At 30.3% G+C, this 19,534-nt stretch overlaps 2 protein-coding genes across 10 annotated transcripts; one reads left to right on the forward strand and one right to left on the reverse strand.

Annotated features, from left to right (window-relative positions):
• Window positions 1-609: 609 nt before the first annotated feature.
• Window positions 610-16,585, forward strand: LOC148233306 (B-cell receptor CD22-like). 9 transcript variants are annotated; one of them, XM_088189346.1, is made up of 14 exons: window positions 610-766; window positions 8,034-8,252; window positions 12,147-12,273; window positions 12,417-12,613; window positions 12,691-12,798; window positions 12,863-13,066; window positions 13,129-13,277; window positions 13,388-13,541; window positions 14,133-14,266; window positions 14,331-14,496; window positions 14,562-14,918; window positions 14,991-15,215; window positions 15,282-15,470; window positions 15,534-16,585. In XM_088189346.1, exons 2-14 carry the CDS (start codon window positions 8,171-8,173, stop codon window positions 15,893-15,895), a joined length of 2,454 nt encoding a protein of 817 aa, XP_088045472.1. In that variant the 5' UTR covers window positions 610-766; window positions 8,034-8,170; the 3' UTR covers window positions 15,896-16,585. The 9 variants fall into 9 exon arrangements, with proteins under 9 accessions (XP_088045472.1, XP_088045467.1, XP_088045469.1 ...); XM_088189341.1 differs by having other exon boundaries at window positions 612-766; window positions 12,688-12,798; XM_088189343.1 differs by having other exon boundaries at window positions 637-832; window positions 12,688-12,798.
• On the reverse strand, window positions 15,704-17,777 carry LOC148233307 (uncharacterized). Its single transcript, XM_088189352.1, has 2 exons — window positions 17,523-17,777; window positions 15,704-16,603 (listed from the first exon to the last, which is right to left on the reverse strand). Exons 1-2 carry the CDS (start codon window positions 17,640-17,642, stop codon window positions 16,397-16,399), a joined length of 327 nt encoding a protein of 108 aa, XP_088045478.1. The 5' UTR covers window positions 17,643-17,777; the 3' UTR covers window positions 15,704-16,396.
• Between the last annotated feature and the right edge of the window lie 1,757 nt (window positions 17,778-19,534).

A 19,534-nucleotide genomic window follows, 5' to 3' on the forward strand; every position in this document is an offset into this window, starting at 1 on the left:
ATTTTATAAATTTGTTTAGTGATGTATATATGCATAGTATATATTAAAATAAATGTCAATACAGAAATGTGTTGAATTTATGATTCTTTGTCATTCACTTTTGTCATTTCACAATTATAGGTTATAGTTATTTACTACTATAATTGTCATTTTAGTATGATGAATTCGTTCTTAACTTAAGTTTATGAGAAATTAAGTATCATAAATAAATACTTTAAGTTATATATATGTATGTATATATATTATAGAAATACCAAATTAAATTTGATATAATTTAGTTGTATATCTACAAAATCAACATTACATAAGTTGTTTACATAGACTCAACATTAACATTCGTCTCTATTATTCATCATATAGAAATCTCAATCATTCCATAGCGACACCTAGTGTTAAAAAAACCACAATGAAGAAAAACAATAAAAGTCTGCAAATACAATACCGCTACAGTTCAAACACAAAATGTTTTATTGATAATAAATCAAAATTTCTATAACGATTCTCACCTCTCAGAGCTGTACTTTAAAATTGCGACATAATATTTTTTTGTGTTATGAATATATTTAAATATTAATTATGTTTATTTATTATGGCGGGGAATGAGAAGTAGAAGTTAGGTAGGAAAAAGTCCCGCATGAGGAAAAAGCTCACTCAGTCTACGAGAGATCTCATGACGGTCGCTTGTGTCTCTCAAAAGCTCTCGCGTTTTAAGTTAAACATGCTAACGTTGTATGTGAATATTGTGGATTAAAAATAACATGTTAGTGTAAGTTTATTGAATAATATAACACGTGTAAAGGATTTATTATATATATAAAAAACAAATATAAAGGTACTTATATTTTATATGTGTATTATATTAATTAAATATTTTCATCAGCTTTTTCTATATATTTTGCTTATGCTAATCGGACATCTGATAATAGGAAATTCGATTTTTTAGACAATAATAGTGAAATCTTTAGGAATGTCGAATAATTTAGATTAACCGATAAAGTTATTTATATATTCTAATGTCGTTTTAATACAATAAATTTTCTCCATTGATTATAAATCTTTTTATTCTTGGCACTGAGTTAAGAAAATAATAATCTTAGCATTTTATAAATATTTATTGAATGTTTAAATTATTAAATATCCTGTAATTCATTGATAGTAAATATCTGGACAATCTATATTAAATGTAAAATCTCTATTATGTAGAAAAAAATATTTTAAAACTTGATTATAAAATTTAAGCACTGTTTTAACTATTAATAAAATTTATTTTGGAAACATAATTGTATACAAAAAATATTAATTTAACGTAATGCTACTATATTGTTATATTTTATAAAAAAATATTATATATGTATATGTAAATTTTTTACAAATATATACGATTATATAATTTTACTATTTTTACAAATAGTATGTAAATTTATATTAAAAAAATTCTCTAGTGCAATATTTGTTGATTTACTCTCAATTGACTATACTATTGACTATACAATAAAAAATACAAATACATATACAAAAATATGTATAATTTTAAATTGGCAATACTTAATATAAATAGTTTTACAATATATTTGATATTTATTTATAAATTATATCAATTTCCTAGTTATTGCATCAAAATATTATTGTTGATTATTTTTTCCTAATGTATAGAAAATTACGAAAATAACGCATATATTCTAAAAAGTAAAGATCTAGTGTCGAATTTATCAGTGTCAGTCAAAGTATTCTAAATGATACTTAACAAGAATTCTTCTGACCATATTAAAAGATACTTAATTAATCAACATGTCTTTTGCATATTTTGTGATAAAAAACTGGATATAGGCAAATAGATTAATATCGTCTACACTGATATTGAAAAGGCTTTTGATAAAGTTTTTGCTGCAAACATCTGGAATTTCTCGGTTAGTTTTAATCTCAGCGCAATATTTTTTTTCTGTTTATCTTTAATGATCTTAATTAAATTATTCATACTATATTACATACTTTTCACCGATGGTGTTATAGTATTCCTTATAATAGATTCCATTGAGGTTTATATAAAACTTTAATTTGATGTTGAAATTCATCTGCTAATAGTTTACCATTTAGCACCAAAAAATGTCATCTTAATTTGACTTTAAAATGGATAGCAATGTGCTTCATCGAACATGTGCTAACCGATTTAGGTGTCCTATTTCGAGCGGACCACAAATTTCATAAATATATGCAATAATGTCTTTAAGGTTTTACTTTGCGATACATGCATTAATTCAGAAGCTATACTATATTTGCGTTAACACAGTCAGTTCGAGATCTATCCATTTTATCTTTGGCAAGATTGAGTTTACGCTCCTACTATTATCTCTAAAGCACACGATATAGATATACGTTCGATATACTTATCATTACTCCGATTGATTTATAAATATAAAATATATAGTAATGATTTTATTTTATATAAATTTGTTCAAAATGTAAATAGGAGTAATGATAAGTAAATCGAACGTATGTCCGTATTGTGTGCTTTAGAACTAATAGTAGTGGCGTAATCTCTTTCATAACTATGAATAATGATGAAATGGATAGCTCACGAACTGACTGTGTTAACGCAAATAGAGTATAGTGCATTGTATATTCCAATAAAAAACATCTAAAAAATATTTCTTAGATGTCTTTACATAAGGGAATATAAATATTATCTATTTTTATTTCCCGCAAAATTTCTACAAGGTATGCTGCGATGTGATTCACTCGAGTCGCGTGACGAGTGCACTTGAGAAAGGACTCCTTTAAGTTGTTTTAGGGAATTCTGGATATGCCACTTAATTACTTAAAGTACCGCATGCAAGAACATGAGTATTGGAACATTCCCCAATTCGTTATAGTATTGATTTTTTCTCATACATGAACTCACAGTTGGTTATAATTTTTTTATGTATATTTTTTTGTGCAGGGCATTGTCGAAAATAGGTTATTTTATTTATGTAAATTAATAAATAAGTATTGTTTGGTTCTACTATTATTAAATATTGATCATACATATGTCTACTGTATTACAATATGAAATATATTGAAGTGAGTAAGATATTAACATAACAAGAGGGTATATAAATCAGCGATGGCCAACATGTAGGGAAACCACTAAAAACGTCCATTAAGATGGCAATCGGCCGTTTATCGACGCTTGTGAAGTATTCTTCTTGCGTAAGTTGTTCTTAGAAGCGTCTACTGAAGAAGGCATTCGCGATCGACTGATAATCGAATAGATAAGTGGGCACAGGTGTGAAATCGATAAAATTTTCAAAAGTATTTTCACTAATGAATAATTAATTAAATCCATCGTTTAATAACTCCTAAGATACATAATTATCTTAATAAACTCGCTGAGAAATGGTACTTTTAATTATAAGTATAGCAGAAAAACAATATATACAATATTTTCGTATGTAAGGTTATACGTTTTGTTGTTTTTTTACTTAGTTTAACCAGTCGTGAGAGACAAATATATTTGTTTATTGAAGTAGTTGAGAAAATATTGTATTTCAAACTAAAATCAATATGTTTGCTAGAAAGTTGACCCTACTGTGTTTTAAGACGCATGAAAATATAAAATAATATGCAAGTCTATAGTATAATAAACGTACATTTGTAATATAATGAGTCTATAATTCTAGGTTTTAATTAAATATGGCTTTGGAGAGTATAATAAAAATCTAACTATTTGATTAAATATATCTTGATATAATTGAAAATGCATTGACAATTGCTAAGTTATAATGAAGCTTACTTTTGTTCCATTGCAAAGTTCAAATGATTGAAAAAGTATTTTCGATATGCTAGAAAATGATTTGGTACTTCACTTATAGCGATATCGTAAATCCAACGTTATGTATATCCAACTTTTAAAATTTTAATTTTAATAACATTAAACATAAAGCACCATGCGTTGGTTATTTATGTATTTTAACTAAAAAAATATTCTTCTAATGTACCAAATGTAACATTTCAATATTTATATTTCAAGTACTTATTAATAAAATTAGCAGGGAAGTAATTATTTTTTTAAGATATATCTATACGGTTTATTATGAAAATGGACCACTAAGAAACAATAAAAAAAATATGATAGTAGTACTCTGTATTTTATATCCTTGGTACAAAATTAGCGCCGTAAATATTATTTTTAATAATGGTATTAAACGAAATTAAAAATTTGTTAATTTTTACGTAGAACCAATTTAATATATGTATTTGGATTTTTAGGACAAAATCGATACATAAAACTGATGTTGAGTTAGAGTTTCTAAATTTTCGTTGTTAAATGAAAACTTTTCCCAAGCCCAATTACTACAAAAATTGTTAATTTAAAAAGTGTAAGGTATAAAAAACAGTTATCGTAAAATTCCATATGTACATAAAACTTTAATGTTAAGAATAATAATGTACATGTTTTTATGTAAAAGTAAAATATTTCTAAAATTTTCTCAAAAGTCTAATTCTCTAAAAATGAAATATATATTATTTTTTTATTGTTTTATTACATTATTTTGGGAGTTACCATCTTTAAAGGTACTATAGAAACATATAAAGATTGGCATCTGAAATCAGCTCACTTTCTCCACATAAAATTTGTTTATACTCGATGATCCATCCCTGTTTCACGTACAATATAATTTCTAAAGATTCTGATACATCAACTGAATCAGTTTTCATAATTTTTTATACGGTATGATTTAAAAGATTTTGAAGCGCAACACTAGTTTTTATATCTATAACAGTTATTCCATCAGGATTGCATTTTGCTTTAGCTTCTGCTAATGTTTTATATGATGCGAGAACCTTACAGTTTTTTTGTCAATAAGAAGATTTTTTATAGCTGGTATTTATCTCTAAATATATTTATATAAACGGCGTCTTCTTTGGATAAAAATGGTGCATATTGTATATCATCTTCAAGTCAAGAATCAGGTGACAAATGTTTTACTTTTTCAATAATATTACATAGCTTGTGTTATTTCATCAATATATCTCAGTCCTTGCATATATTAAAATCTAATTTGATCGACTCCAGAATGTCGAATCAATTGTGTGGCTTTTTTATTTGTTGTTTTGCAACATTCTGCATAATCTTTACAAGGTCAACCACTTCTAATTTCTGATTCTGTTGATATGTTTGATGTAGATCCTTCTGTATTTTTGAAGTAAACTATTAACCATTCCTGGTTGTTATTGATGAAACATTTTTTTTAGATGCAGCAGCCCATTTTGTTTTGAACTGAGGCAAAAGTGTTTTTTGTATGTTTGCTTTAACGCAGATGTATTGTGTCTCAGACAAGTTAAAATGCTCGCTTAGGAATTTTTCTACAGTTGAGATGTGTTTTATATGTTCAATACATTTAGCCTAACCTAACCTAACCCAACCTAATGAAAGTTCTAAAACTAATTTTGGTTTTAGAACTTTTATTAGGTCAAGTCCAAAATACAAACTAAACCAACTCATCTCTCAGGAGAAAATAAGCGGAATAATAAGTACAGACAGACATTAGTTTGTCTGCATTTCAATATTCACTATGTTTTTAAAATATGATAGCTATCCTTACCGATATTACCATGTACTTCTAATATAAGAGGGCTGATCAAAGTATATTCAAACCGAATTTTGGTCAATTGGTGAGCGAAAAAACAATTATCACTTCTCAGAAGTCAAAAATTCACGTCAAAAGTAATAAAATCGTGTCGGCGCCGTTGCAGTGGGAACGCTCGGTAACGAGCGTTCCCACTGCGACGGCAACGGCACGATTTTATTGCTTTTGACGTGAATTTTTGACTTCTGAGAAGTGATAATTGTTTTTGCGCTCTCCTATTGATCAAAATTATGTTTTGATGTACTTCTTAGAAATCAGTTGGATAACTCACTTAGGAAAATATTTTATAAATTATTTTTTGTTTCAAAATAATTATTTAGAGTCATGTGATTTATAGGATACTAGGGCGAAACAATTTAATAATAAAAAAAATCCTATACAATGTTTCTTTTACTAGTTCAATTCCATCCATCCATTGGTTGTTTTTGTATTAAGCCGTATAATGATATATTTAAATCTATAATTGTCTATGTACATATATATGAGACAATTCATCAATCTTAAAAAACGATCTATATTGTATTGCGTCAAATTGATAATGTAAATCAGTGTGTTAAAATATTGTCTCAATAAAAGTGTATCATTCAATATAAAAGACATAAAGTTTCTAATCCGACTCTAAGAATGATCCAATCTGACCGCAATAAAAAACTAAACGTCTAAATGTCTGTCGTATTTTATTAACAGCGGCCCAAACAAACGCACACCGCAGTCATGTATAAAAAATATATATTCCCCCTTTTGTAATTTAATTATTTTCACGCTTATCTGCTCGGGTCCCGGCCGCTCATTTTTTGTTCTCAATTAAGTCGAATCTAAACGAAATTAATAGAAGATTAAGATAAACAAAGCGGTAAGATGAAATAAAAAACGTCGAAGCCATTGAAAAACTGGCCCCACCGCTATAGTCTATAGAAAAAAATATTGGTTAAATCCATATTAAGCATTAATTTATTTGTCGTCAATGACGTTATCATTATTTCCTTGCGCAGTTCATAATAGTCGCGTATTTGTTTGATTCTTCTCTCACAATGATCGCTAATGATTTGAGCAATAAGCGAAGAGGTAATTCAATCGTATTATAAAACGTAATTTGTGATTAGTTCCGCTAACTGGTCGGCATATGTGCTGAAAGGATGTTTTGTGAATGTGTTATGATTATAAATTATGGTATTTACTGTGGCATAGTAATAACGTATTTATTTATTGTGGGAACCGTGGTAACACTAAGTGGCGCAAAAACCCGCAATACCTGGGTGAAGGTAAGAAGTGGACCACTTTTAAAGTAATGCAAATGCATATATTTTTTGAAAAATTTGAGTAGTGAGATACTGTGCTGTAGCTATGTGAATTACCGCAAAACCAATAAGGAATCAGCTGGTACATACCATGTGTTTGTGTTTGTCAGGTCAGGTCGGAGAAGGTTCGGATATCGGCTGGTTCTTATGATCGATCATTACAGATTTTTATCATAAATTTGTGTAAAATCTTCTAATTCGTGGTACTACAAGTATGTGTTTATTTTCTGTTCTCTTTTGAGAATGAAACATTAGCACATATTATGCGTTGTATTATTTACGTGAAACATTGATTAGGACAATCTTACGCGTGTTATTGTTTAGTATAATTTAGACACATGTTTGTTTTTAAATTAATTATTTAAATTCTTTATATTTGATCCAATCACAGTTTGTTGATGCATATATTAATAATAGTGCTTCTCAAATGCATCTAGTTGAGAGTAATTATAATACTGAAACAGCTAAGCAATGTATTAAGTAATAAATTATAAATACTTACTGTCCAATTCTTATTTATTTGTCTATTTTTAAATTTAAAAGAGTTTGACAAATATGTTTTAAATTTATGTATATTTATTATATATTTTTCATTCTTTGCTCTAAGTGATTTTTAATAAAATAAGTTTTTAACAGTTCTCCTTACCCCAGAAATAAAAATATTTTGTTCGAAACCAAATTTATTTAATAGCCCTCCTTCTAAACACTTGCGTAAAAATATGATCAGTGTTTTTAATGTCCGAATCTTTACTGTCAAATAATTTAAAAAACATATCTTATATTACATATATAAAACTTTTTCAATATCATCGCGATTACTATAAGATCGGACGAGGTTATAAATATGGGTGTTAAAGTCCATTTTTAAAATTGCTACCTTGTAAAGCGAGTTAATTGAATGTTATACAAAAAAGCAATCCTCAAAAAAAACACTAAATTAATTTTGATTTTAATATAATTTCGTAATGATAGTTATTATGTGCCAGGAGAAGATTTTAATTTATTTTTTACAATTTTGGTTCAACCTAATAATATTTTCTTTATCTTTTTTATTGAACCGCGATTAAACGAAATATAAAATTAAATATGCGTCGTTGTTTTTTAGATGGGAAAACGCACGCGTGTAAAAGTAGTGACGAAGCGTCATTAAAATTCAAATGGTCACTATTATGAACTGCGACATGATTTGTGAATTATGAAAATGACCAAAATCTTTACTGCCGATGCCGGAGGATCGTGAAGATGACAGCCTCTTCGAACATCATCTGGTTGGCGCATTTTATTTTGATATGCAACACTTTCGGATTTGCCGCCAAGTTGTTAGGTGAGTTTATACAATTATTATTATATTATATATGTTTTCATTTTTCAAAGTTATTTTTTTAAATATTTATACTAATTATTATAGGAGAAAAAATGGATTAAATTTAGCAGCTTTATTAAAATAAATGTTTTATTTATTATTTATATTAATACAATATGGGAGGAAAGGGGTGAAATTTAGCAACTATTCTTCGTACAAACGCAATACCACTGCTAAATGCATACAAAAATGTACATATATTGAGATTATTTTATATTTTTAATATACTTAGAATAGCTTCAGCTTCGGCTGAAAATGAAAAAGGCAGTTTTATTTGCTAATATTTACCATTAAAGTTATTATAAATATATTTTCTATCTATTATTCTGTTAACGCATTGTTAAATACTATTCCGTCCAGTTTACGCTTGTCAAAATCCATATGCCAAACTATTACTTTAATTAAAAATAAAACATGGTCGTTATTCGACGTTTTACGGCCGCTTAATAGCGTCGAATCACGCGCGCTCGGTCATAAAAATGAAGCAACTCGACCATAGCCGACGGTGTATAGGTAACATTTTTGACAAGCGCGCGCGGGAAAATCGCGCCCAATTTACGGCGAATCACTTTTTTAATGAATGCCATATTAATTTCATTTGCTTACAAATCGTCGTTTTCGACGCATTATTATGGTAATTTTGCCGACAGAAACGGCACGTAATTCATACGCCGATTTTCAATATGGCTCGCATGTAATAAATTTATATTAAAATATTATAATGCGACGACAATTTAGCTACGCGTTGTATTACACGCCTGAGAAGGGCTCCTTTAAATTTAAAAGATAAGATAACATGTCGATGACTATACATGGCCAAAAACTAACTCTAAAAGAATCATTTGAGACATATTTATGTTCTCGGTGTGAAAACTAATAAAATTTGTATATACGATAGTTTTGCCACGATGATGATGTTGAATATAGCAACATCATTATTTTTTGCCCAAAAAGACTTATTTTATTTTACTTTTTATGCTATGTGACTTGTTCGATTTATTTGCTATGCAATTTTCGATATAAGTTTTAAAAATGATATCGACGAAGAACTTATATTAGAAAAATATTGGCAGATATATATCTGTGACAAATACAATTTATAATAATTGAATACTTTTACGTTATATTAGCATCAGGCAAATTTGACATAGCCGCCAAAAGAAAAATCAGGCTCCAGTTTTCATTTTTGCTGCCCCCCCCCCTCCAAACGTTTAAGTGACATCTAAAATATGATATTTAATTAAAATATAAAACTCACAATTCGCACAATTATGTTCTTTCTTATTCATATAAACGAAAATGTAAACCAAAAAATTGTAAATGAAAATAATTTCATATTTTTTTCAGTGACCTATAGAGAAGTCGCAAATAAATAAAGTAACAGGATCCAATACTGGGAAGCCCAGACTCCATATTAAAACAATCTATACCTCTTTTTATTCATATAATAAATAATAATATATCGATCGATCGTCCGAATAAATATTCGAAATAAAATTTTCGCAAGTTTTACACTTATTTAATTATTTACATCAGCTGCTACCCCGCTCTCGTCAGGCCTGAAGATTTGTATAGAATTATTGCATATTGTATCATATATAGTAATATATCATAGATTTTCTAAAATAAGTTTTACTTTTTATAATATAATGTTGTAGTGTTATTATTAAAACACTATAAAAATAACATTGTTGCTGATATTTAGCGTGCGTAAATAAAAATATGTAAATGACTTACCACAATATATGTGATGTTTTTGTTTTGGTTACGGGTTTTATGTTGGCCACCCTGAGCGTTGTGTATGCACTGTATCGTCGAGTGTTTTTTCTCGCGAGGGTGGCCATAACAAAAAAATAACATTTATTTTTATTGCACTCATTTATTTGTACTGTACGGCGGAATTCAAGCACAAACACAAGCACATATAGCTCATAAATTCATAATTATAGAATGCTACAGATATATCCTGTCAATCGCCTGTCGTGAAGACAGTCGTCAATTAGCGCCAGTGTGTAATTTATACCCTTCTCGTTATATTGGCGGCGTGTTAAATACGTTGTTTATTTTAGGACACGCTTTAAATTATTATTTATTTTAGAAATAAAATCAGCATGATTGGTAATAATTTTGCATAGTAATAGACGAATTTCAAGTTTTTATTGCTAAACGATACTATAACGTTACACCAATACATATACAGGATGATCTTTATTTAGGCTAAAATACAAATAAAATCATTTTTTAATAAATACACAATAATTTGTAAAACGGAAAAATTTATAACTCGGATGTCATTTCCCCTTCAACTATAATATTTTATTTTATTATTATTTCGAACAATAATTATTATAAAAATGTATTTTTATCACTTTTATTATATACTAAAAAAATAAAATACAAGCCTCACCCCTTATGTAGTATGTTTATACACAAATTATTATGTGCGATAAATAATTTACGTCAACCATTTTTTCAACACGAGCGGCAAATTTATGTCAGTAATTATGAAGTTTCGAATAAAATGTGTGTCTTTACAAGCGGTGCCGATTTCTCAGTGTCGCACGAGGAGGCCGTTTTATTAATTAATTTCGTTGTAAACGAATCTGTATTTACGTTGTAAATAAGGCATTGACAAATATGACGGAAAATGGCTTAAACGTGTGGGCGTTGCTAGATACTTTTATGGTAATTTAAAAACTATATATATGATCGGAAAGCGAGATTCTTCAGATGATATCGTAGATAAAATTGTTTTTATTCAATTTTTATGGTAAATTATAAGTGATTTAGTGGGAAGTCAAAAAACAAGGATGGGGCAGTAAAGTTGTCACACGTCGTAGCGTAAGGTTCATAATGAGAACAAATCGGATGAGCCTCGAAAGGCCTGAGCCAGAAACAGTCAAGGGTCGAATCAGATCAGTCATAAATGTAATTTCTGCACTTTAAATTTGCTATACCGGTATTGGTACAAAAAACGATCATCAAAAAGCCATCGGTATTTCATTTTGTAATACCGGTAGTACCGAAAAAAAATTTGGGCGCGTATTTTCAAAAATATTTTTTCCAACAATATAGTGAAAAAAAGGTTTTTGTACAGTCATCTCATTGATTTGTATTAGTACTCGTAGACACCATAATAAAGGATCAGAGTATAAAATATTTTTAGAAGTACCTGGATGTAAGGAAAGTTGTTAAAAAGCTTCTTATTGTTTGAAACACTAAATATACATAAACAGGTATACAGATAATTGGTCACAATGTCGGTAACTTAAGTCGAAATTTGACCTGCTTGTTTATTATATTTCAAAAAAAGTATGAAATACCTCACTTCCGCCCTTCCAGCTTCCACCCAAATAATCTGATTGTAACAGCCTGCTCGTAACTAGGCTAGACTTCCTACCTGGACTGTCACGAGTGACCACGGTTGGGTAAACCGTTGATTGTCTCCAGCATCACTGATCAATTTAAGGAGACAAATGTGGTATATAAGTCAGTAGAGTGGTGGAAGATGTAGTGGTTAGGTTACAATTATGGATATTTCAAGATAAAAATGTAATTTTTTTTGTTTGAAAATCACTACGATAGAAAATGATCAATATTTTTTAACTACAGTATAATTTTTGTTATTGTTGTGATATGATATGCGTTACTCATCAGCTTTTTGTTAGCATTTATAGAATTTCGTTATAGACAAGTTATAATATTTATGAATACTTGTCACTCCGCCGCTATGATTAAATTATCTGTATATATTCATAAAAAAAGGTTATACGTAGAATTGTAATCATTTTATAAAATATTAGATTTGTTATAACATATGTAAGTAGTTCTTCATTTTTACTTCATTACTTTCAGGCGAAATCAAAAGAATCGAAGCCATGCTTGGCGGAAAGGTGATGATGCCGTGCGATGTGACCCCTTCAAACACAAACGACACTCTGCTGCTTCTTGTGTGGTATAAAGGCAATAAACCGTTTTATAGGTAATCAACGCTGCAATTACTACCGTTTGCAATAATTAATGTATTCCGAAGCTGCCGCTTTCAATAATCTAAAGCTGGTTTCGAGCCAAGTCTGGTCAATTAATTCAGTGCTAATTCCATAATTTATTATGAACATGTTTCAGTTATGACGGAAGACTGACGAAGCATTGGAGGAGTGGCGACTTCTTCCAGAACGACAGGATCATCTTCTCATTTCACACTGAGCCGGCTTCATTACTCATGGATCGAGTGAATTTGGACGATGAAGGAACGTACCGATGCAGAGCAGATTTTTCACTATCGCCGACGAGGAATATCGGAATATATTTATTTGTTATTAGTAGGTATATTCCATTTAAATTAATATCAACGATACAGACTAACAAAAATACATAATGTAAAACATTTTTTTAGTAGTTCCTAGTAAGCCGTTTTTCATGGATGAAATTGGAAATAAAGTTGAATATAAAGTAGGACCGTTTCACGAAGGCGATATGTTGGTTTTGATATGTCTTGCAGTTGGAGGTGATTATTTAGATTAACACACACATATTACTTTAATCGTTACTTACAAATTAAAAACGCTTAGGTAAACCAATTCCAAAATTGACTTGGTGGAAGTCAAATATATTATTGGATAGCAGCGATGAACCGAGCGAAGTGCCAGGAGTTCGTGAAAATCAATTAATGCTCACATTGACTAGAGAGTTCGCCGGTGCTCATATTCAATGCTTAGCTTCGAACAACAACGTAACAGTGCCACTTTCTTCTAGTCTTGAAATAGAGTTGTACGGTTAGTATGATTATATATGTTAAAATTATATTTTATATATAATAATTTTTAATTTGATATAGTGAGTCCTGAATCAGTGACGATTTTGAGCAGTAAGCAAGCTTTAACGGTTGGTAAAATGTACGAGCTTCCGTGTTACGTGAACGGTTCGAATCCACTGCCTGAAGTATCTTGGTGGTTAGACGGAAAGCTTATAATAGACCAACAAATTGTAAGAAACATATAATCATTTAGGCTTATATTAATTAAAAATATATGATAGACTCTTTCTATTTTATGAAGTTCTTTTAAGTAATTACTTCAATTAAAAATGTGTTTTAGATTGAAGAAAGGATGCAAAACAATATCATGTCGACACTGCATTTTAAGCCAAGTATTGAACACAATGAAAAAGATCTGACTTGCTTAGCTACAAATAAAGTGATGCCACCGAAGCTTGCCACGAAATGTTATACATTCAAATTGAATATATTCTGTAAGTATTATTTCTTGAAATCTTTACCATAATTTTCAATGTTGAATATTCATGTAAGTACATACAAAGAATGGTTAGAAAAGAATGTAAGAGGCAATGAAATCAATTTTTCGTTTCAAGAGTTGATACTAATTAAAGCAAGATCATTTTACTAAATCGATAAAATGATAGAAAAAGCTTCAAGTTATTCATTAGTTCTTAAATTTCTTCAATTCAAGAGAAATATCAAATATATATAAACTAAAACTATGCAATGGATAGCAGCTGATTGTAAATCGGTTGGTATTTTTATTTCTTGAGTTTGATGTAATTTTTTTGGGACATATCTGTATTTGAAGCAACATATGTACATACAAATCATTGTTTTTATAAGATGTAAATATGCCTGATTTTAAAAGTCTAGTGCTATAAATGATTATTTCTATTACATATACTTGTAGTTTTAAGAATTATTTATGCTTTTGGATCATACAGAAATTTTCTACTTAATGGTTTTTGGGTAAAAATTATACTAATCGCCTAATTGTTTCACAGTAGAAAAATGTTTACTTTAAAAATTGGCTACATACCTTAAAGTTTATTCTATTTCAGTTCCTCCTATAATTACTTTATCGCTAGTAATGGAAACACAAATTAAACCATATGTCAATGAAGGCGATAATATTCAATTAAGATGTATGGTCGATGCAAATCCATGGATTACAAATACGGAATGGTTTGGAAATGTAAGTTTTTTGTGTGATTTATTTATATTAATTTAAATTATTTATAATATATTTTTTCTTCAAGAATAATACAATCAAAGGTAGCTTATTTAACGGTAGTCAAATTATGCTAACGTCCAACGATCTTTTGATATTGAACGTAAGAAAACAACACACTGGGAATTATTCATGTATGGCTTTCAATTTGGAAGGCAGCGGAAGATCCAATGTATTATCGCTATATGTTTCATGTATGTTATTAGATTATCACTATTTTTTAATTATTATATCACTGTTTAATATTGTTTAATTTTAGATAAACCCAGGTGTATATGGTTTAATATAATAGAGTTTGATAATGTCACTCAGATAAATTGTCCAGTGAGTGCTTATCCAAATACGAGAAAATTTTATTGGAAGATCATGAACAATAATACGACTAATAAAACATTCACTAGTAATGAGAGTCGTATACATTTGGATCTGATTGTGAATCATACAAAGTATTTATATTCGACTGACGTTAACATACTTTGTTGGAGTGAGAACGAAATCGGCGAACAAGACGAACCGTGTTCGATTGTTTTGAAGCAGTTGTCTAAAGTACCTGATGCACCGGAAAATTGCAAGATAGAAGCTATTAGGGATAGTATTAAAATTAAGTGTAAAAGGAGTACGTATTATAAATATGTGTGAATGTATTTTTTATCATAATCAATTTTTATATGAAGTGTATCTCTTTCAGCCGTTAAAAATAGTTTGGATAGACTAATTTGTGCCTCTGTGTGGCAAAGAGTTAATAATACCAAAATTTTGATAAATAACATAACATCGCCTATATCTAGAATAAACATTGATAATTTAAATGAAGGACAAACATATGATATCACATTGTTTGCATTTAATAGATGGGGAAAGAGTGAAATTGTGAATTTTACCAAAATTTCACTAGATAATTTCCAATTGTTTAGTAAGTGGTATATAATTGGTCAACTATGGAATTTTGAGATATATGTTAATACTGTTCTAATTTTAGGTACAACGGATGTAAACTATGGCATGTTATCCGGAGTGATAGTAGCAATAATTCTAATAGTACTTTTATTAATTATAATACTCGTTTATAAAAAGAGGAAAAAAATACACAGTTCGAGAGAAGCTAATAGTGATGGCTTGATGAAAAATGGAAAAGAAAGACAGACGCAAAATAAAGCTGTGAATGCAGGTTAATATATTTATGGTTGTTTATAGTAAAAAATGTGTTACTTATTTGTATTTTTATTTATAGATATTTCAGAAAAACCACTGCTTCATAAATGTAATGTAATATTATCAAATTCTCGCAATACAACGAATAAGACTGAACCAAAGAGCGCCGAGAGTGTAGATTTAATACAAGTTAACAACGAAGAAAATGGAGCACCTCCGCCGGAGATACATAGAAATAATAAACCAAAATTGTCATCACAAAATACGTTTAATTCATACATAAATTTACATGAATGTGCAAAGTCAAACTTCAACAATGCAAAGTGCAGTAACGATATGAAAATATCAAACGGATTAGTAACGTTTCAGGAGAGCAGAAGTGATCTAGACACAAACACAAATTTAAAACTGTTGAACATGAGTAAAGAAAGTATCGTTTGAACGTTACAAAATGCATTAGAATTAAACGTTAAGTTACCATTTGGCTAATAAAAATAAATTATAAATCAATCATCTACCAATGATACATTATTTAATTTTATATAAACACATCGAAATAACAATATTCTATTAAATTTGTACTTCCTTAACATTTTAAAACTACACTAATACATTATAATATTTGCCATATTAATCTGAAATTGAGATAAACGTGGAAGTACCAACTTACAATGTATTAATTAATATAAAATATGCAGAGAGTCACCCTCACGTAAACTAATATTAGTGACTAATCGTATAATTCATTTATATACATTCGCGTGTATATAGATACAATAATACAACTTTGTATATTTATAAAAATATAATAAAATATCATTGTCAAATTAAACTAGTATTCATTCTACCATATTTATATATGTAAAAATGTAAAAAATAATAAGACTTGTCGGTATACATTAGGGTTTAGTCAGGTACAATAAATTTAATTGTACGAAATATTTAAACATCCATCTTCTCGATCTGCTCGGCGGCATCTTCGGCATCCTTCTCCAGCTTATCCTTGCCTACTTTGGCTCTGCTGTTTTTACCCTTCCTTCCGCGTTTCTTCTTTGGTTGTTCATCTGGTTTTTTGATTATCTTTTCTTGCAGTTCCACTAGCTGCTCGTCGACTTCCTTCAACTTTTCTTTGGTTGCTGCTTTACTCGCCTACAATTAAAATAAATATAAATAAGAAAACTTCATTCTTATTAAATATATTATTCACAGATATTAAACAATATATTGCAATAAAAAAATGTTTATTAGAAACAGGAAGTTATCATTTTGCTTGCCTATACTGTTTCCCTTATATAGAATTGCAGTATTTTGATTCCATGTCTGCGAGTTGGAAGCAAATATATTTTATTCTTTATTGATGGAAGGCTCTACTTTTATAATATATTATACATAGAATGATTTTTAAGAAATAATTTTAGAGAAATATTCATACGTAAGATTAGGAAAATCTAAGAAAACCTAAACTATGACGATTGATCAGAATTGTATAATAACCACTGATTCCGATCTCCCAAACATAGTGTAAGCGGAAATAATAAAGACTAAAAAAAATAAGAAACTTATCTCGGACATTTTTGTTCGAAGAGAATAAAGGAGGACAAAAGGAAGACGTCTGATCACCTTAATACAGTGTATATCCTATGACTTTGTACGAGTCGTAGGTAAATCGAAGGATGTGTATATAACTATTAGGTAACAATCATTTCCTAGGCTTCAAAGTAACGTGAACTAAAATTGCTTGCAGGTTTGGTTTAGAGAGCAAACCTGCTATATACAAAAGCTAACGAGTGTTATCATCGTACATTAGAACATAAATAATTATATCGAGTTTAGACTTTGTGACGATCTAAATATAGATTATACTGAAGTCGCAGCATGGCTATGAAATTGTTAGAATCAACTCACAAACGTCTGCTACTACATAAATAACTAATACCGAGTTCTTTATATACAATTTAATTGAAATACATCTCTATAATAAAAAATACACACGTTGTTTTACATTTAGTTCCTAAATTCAAAATCTATATCGAAAATGCTTGTATAACTACTTTAATGAAAAATATACCTTTTTTAGGTCGAGCTTCACTGGCTTAGCCTTGTTTTTTGCTTTGAGGCTTTTAGATCCGACGACTTTGAAGTTTTTCTTAGGAGCTCCGCCCTTTTTGCCTCCCCTGCGCTTTCCCATTATGACACGAGGCGAAGATCCTTCGAGAAACGACTGAAATCAAGAGCGAACGCACAAACACTCACGTGTTTATGACAGACACTCGCACTTTTGGGGTTAACGCTTTGTCTAAACAGCTCAATGCTCGGCCATTCCAATAAAATCAATAATTTGCCAGTAATAAAATAAAAATAATGTTAAAATATAAAAATATTTATTAATAAATAAATACAGCTATCAATAAATAAATAATATTAAAGTTTATATGTGAAAAAATATAATTTATTACTGCACTCCTTTTTTACTTTTTGGCACCCATTTTCTGCGTTGATATTTCTTAACGTTCGACGGAGCTTCTGAAACATGATCGTTTTTATTTGACGCTTCTCCGTTTTGTTGCTTAACAACCACTAGTTGCTGCTCACTTGCTGATGGTAATTCACCAAATATGTGCGATGATATTTGATTATTATAAGAAGACACTTGTTCCGGTGAGCTTCTAAATATGGTTCCTTGTTCTAATGGAATATCACTCAATTGGGTAATCTTTGGAGTTTCTTCTTTATACATAGAAGCATCTGATACGGAAGCAAATGAAAACACTGGCGTTTTCCCTTGTTCTGGTATGCCATAAATACTAACTGGAACATTTGAGAAAGTATTTATCGCCGAGCCTTGTTGAATACCAGATTGTAGCTCCAACTGAGCGACCTGTCCAGCATCAGCTAAGATCGGCAAGGTGGAAAACACTGGAAATTTTACAACATCGTTTGACACAATACTATCGATTACATTACTATGTGGTGCTTCGACTTGTATAGACGCAGAGGGGCGAAACGTGAATTGGTTGTCTCGTACAGGTGAATCGTAAGTTTTAAACGGAATATGCGGTGGAGGCGGTGGCGGAGGCACTCCATAAACATGCACCATTTTAGGAGCTTCCGTAATGATTTCGTCTCTGAAATGTTCAACTTTTTCTACGCTCGGAATACCCAAACTTAATTCTTGCGTGTTTTTACTTAACGTGTCGCCCTCGTCTGATTCCACCGCCTGTTTTTGAGTCGGTGTCTCATATGTATGATCAATTTTATTCACAGAGCCAGAATCTTCGACAATGATTGTTTGCATCTGTCCCCCTGCCTGATGACCGTTCGATATAATTAAATTGTCTACATTAGATCCGCCAGATGATCCAGAAGCGACGTTATTTGCGTTCAGTTCATATTTAGAACTTGGAATTTGCGGCTTTGTACTAGTTTCAATGAACACCTCATCTTTGAACGATCCGGAGTGCTCAGTGTGCGGTAGGGCAAATTCTATTTCTTTTATTTCATTCGTTACTTTCGAAGAGTCGTCCGATTCTGACGGTGTCGCCACTGTGGTAGTTGTGGTAGTGGTGGTGGTGGGTGCTTCGTAGTTTAGTTTAGGTAGTTCATATATCGGCGCTGGAGGGCCGTAAACTTTATCGGGCACGCCGTATGACGTCGCAGGAGGGCCGTAAACATTATGCGGTACCTGATTATTCCACGGAGGACCGTAAACTGTTTTCGGTACGTTCACTTGATATGTTACTTGTTGGGCGAGCTTAGGCGGCTGAACAAATTCCACAGGGGTGCTGTATTGATAACTCGATAGGATAGTTCCAAGTTGCTGTTGCGACATCTGAGTCAAATCAACGCCTATATCGCCAAAGCTAGCTTTTAGGAAGCCAGCCATTAATTGAAGACCTTCTTTGGTCGACGATAGCTCTCTGATCGCATCGAACGTTTCGGCTGTGGTAGTCGTTCCCAAAAGAAGTTTTAGTTGGCCCAAAGGAGGTAATCTTATCTGTGGTTGAGGCACTGACACTTGTTGCACTGGAGTTTCAACTTTCAGATAAGGCACAGAAGACACCGGCTGGATGTGTACGCCGT

The sequence above is a fragment of the Plectrocnemia conspersa genome, unplaced genomic scaffold (genome assembly GCF_051122295.1).
Source record: "Plectrocnemia conspersa isolate PC_06_02 unplaced genomic scaffold, ASM5112229v1 ptg000008l, whole genome shotgun sequence".
In the NCBI taxonomy this organism is placed as follows: Eukaryota; Metazoa; Arthropoda; class Insecta; order Trichoptera; family Polycentropodidae; genus Plectrocnemia; species Plectrocnemia conspersa.

What these genes read in the sequence shown, in the direction of transcription:
- LOC148233306 (XM_088189341.1), top strand. Translation starts at nt 8,171, where the DNA reads ATGACAGCCTCTTCGAACATCATCTGGTTGGCGCATTTTATTTTGATA. An exon ending in ATTCAAATTGAATATATTCT is followed by an intron (nt 13,542 to 14,132) that starts GTAAGTATTATT and finishes ATTCTATTTCAG; the next exon opens with TTCCTCCTATAATTACTTTA. An exon ending in ATTATCGCTATATGTTTCAT is followed by an intron (nt 14,497 to 14,561) that starts GTATGTTATTAG and finishes GTTTAATTTTAG; the next exon opens with ATAAACCCAGGTGTATATGG.
- LOC148233307 (XM_088189352.1), bottom strand. Translation starts at nt 17,642, where the DNA reads ATGGGAAAGCGCAGGGGAGGCAAAAAGGGCGGAGCTCCTAAGAAAAAC. An exon ending in TGAAGCTCGACCTAAAAAAG is followed by an intron (nt 16,604 to 17,522) that starts GTATATTTTTCA and finishes TTTTAATTGTAG; the next exon opens with GCGAGTAAAGCAGCAACCAA.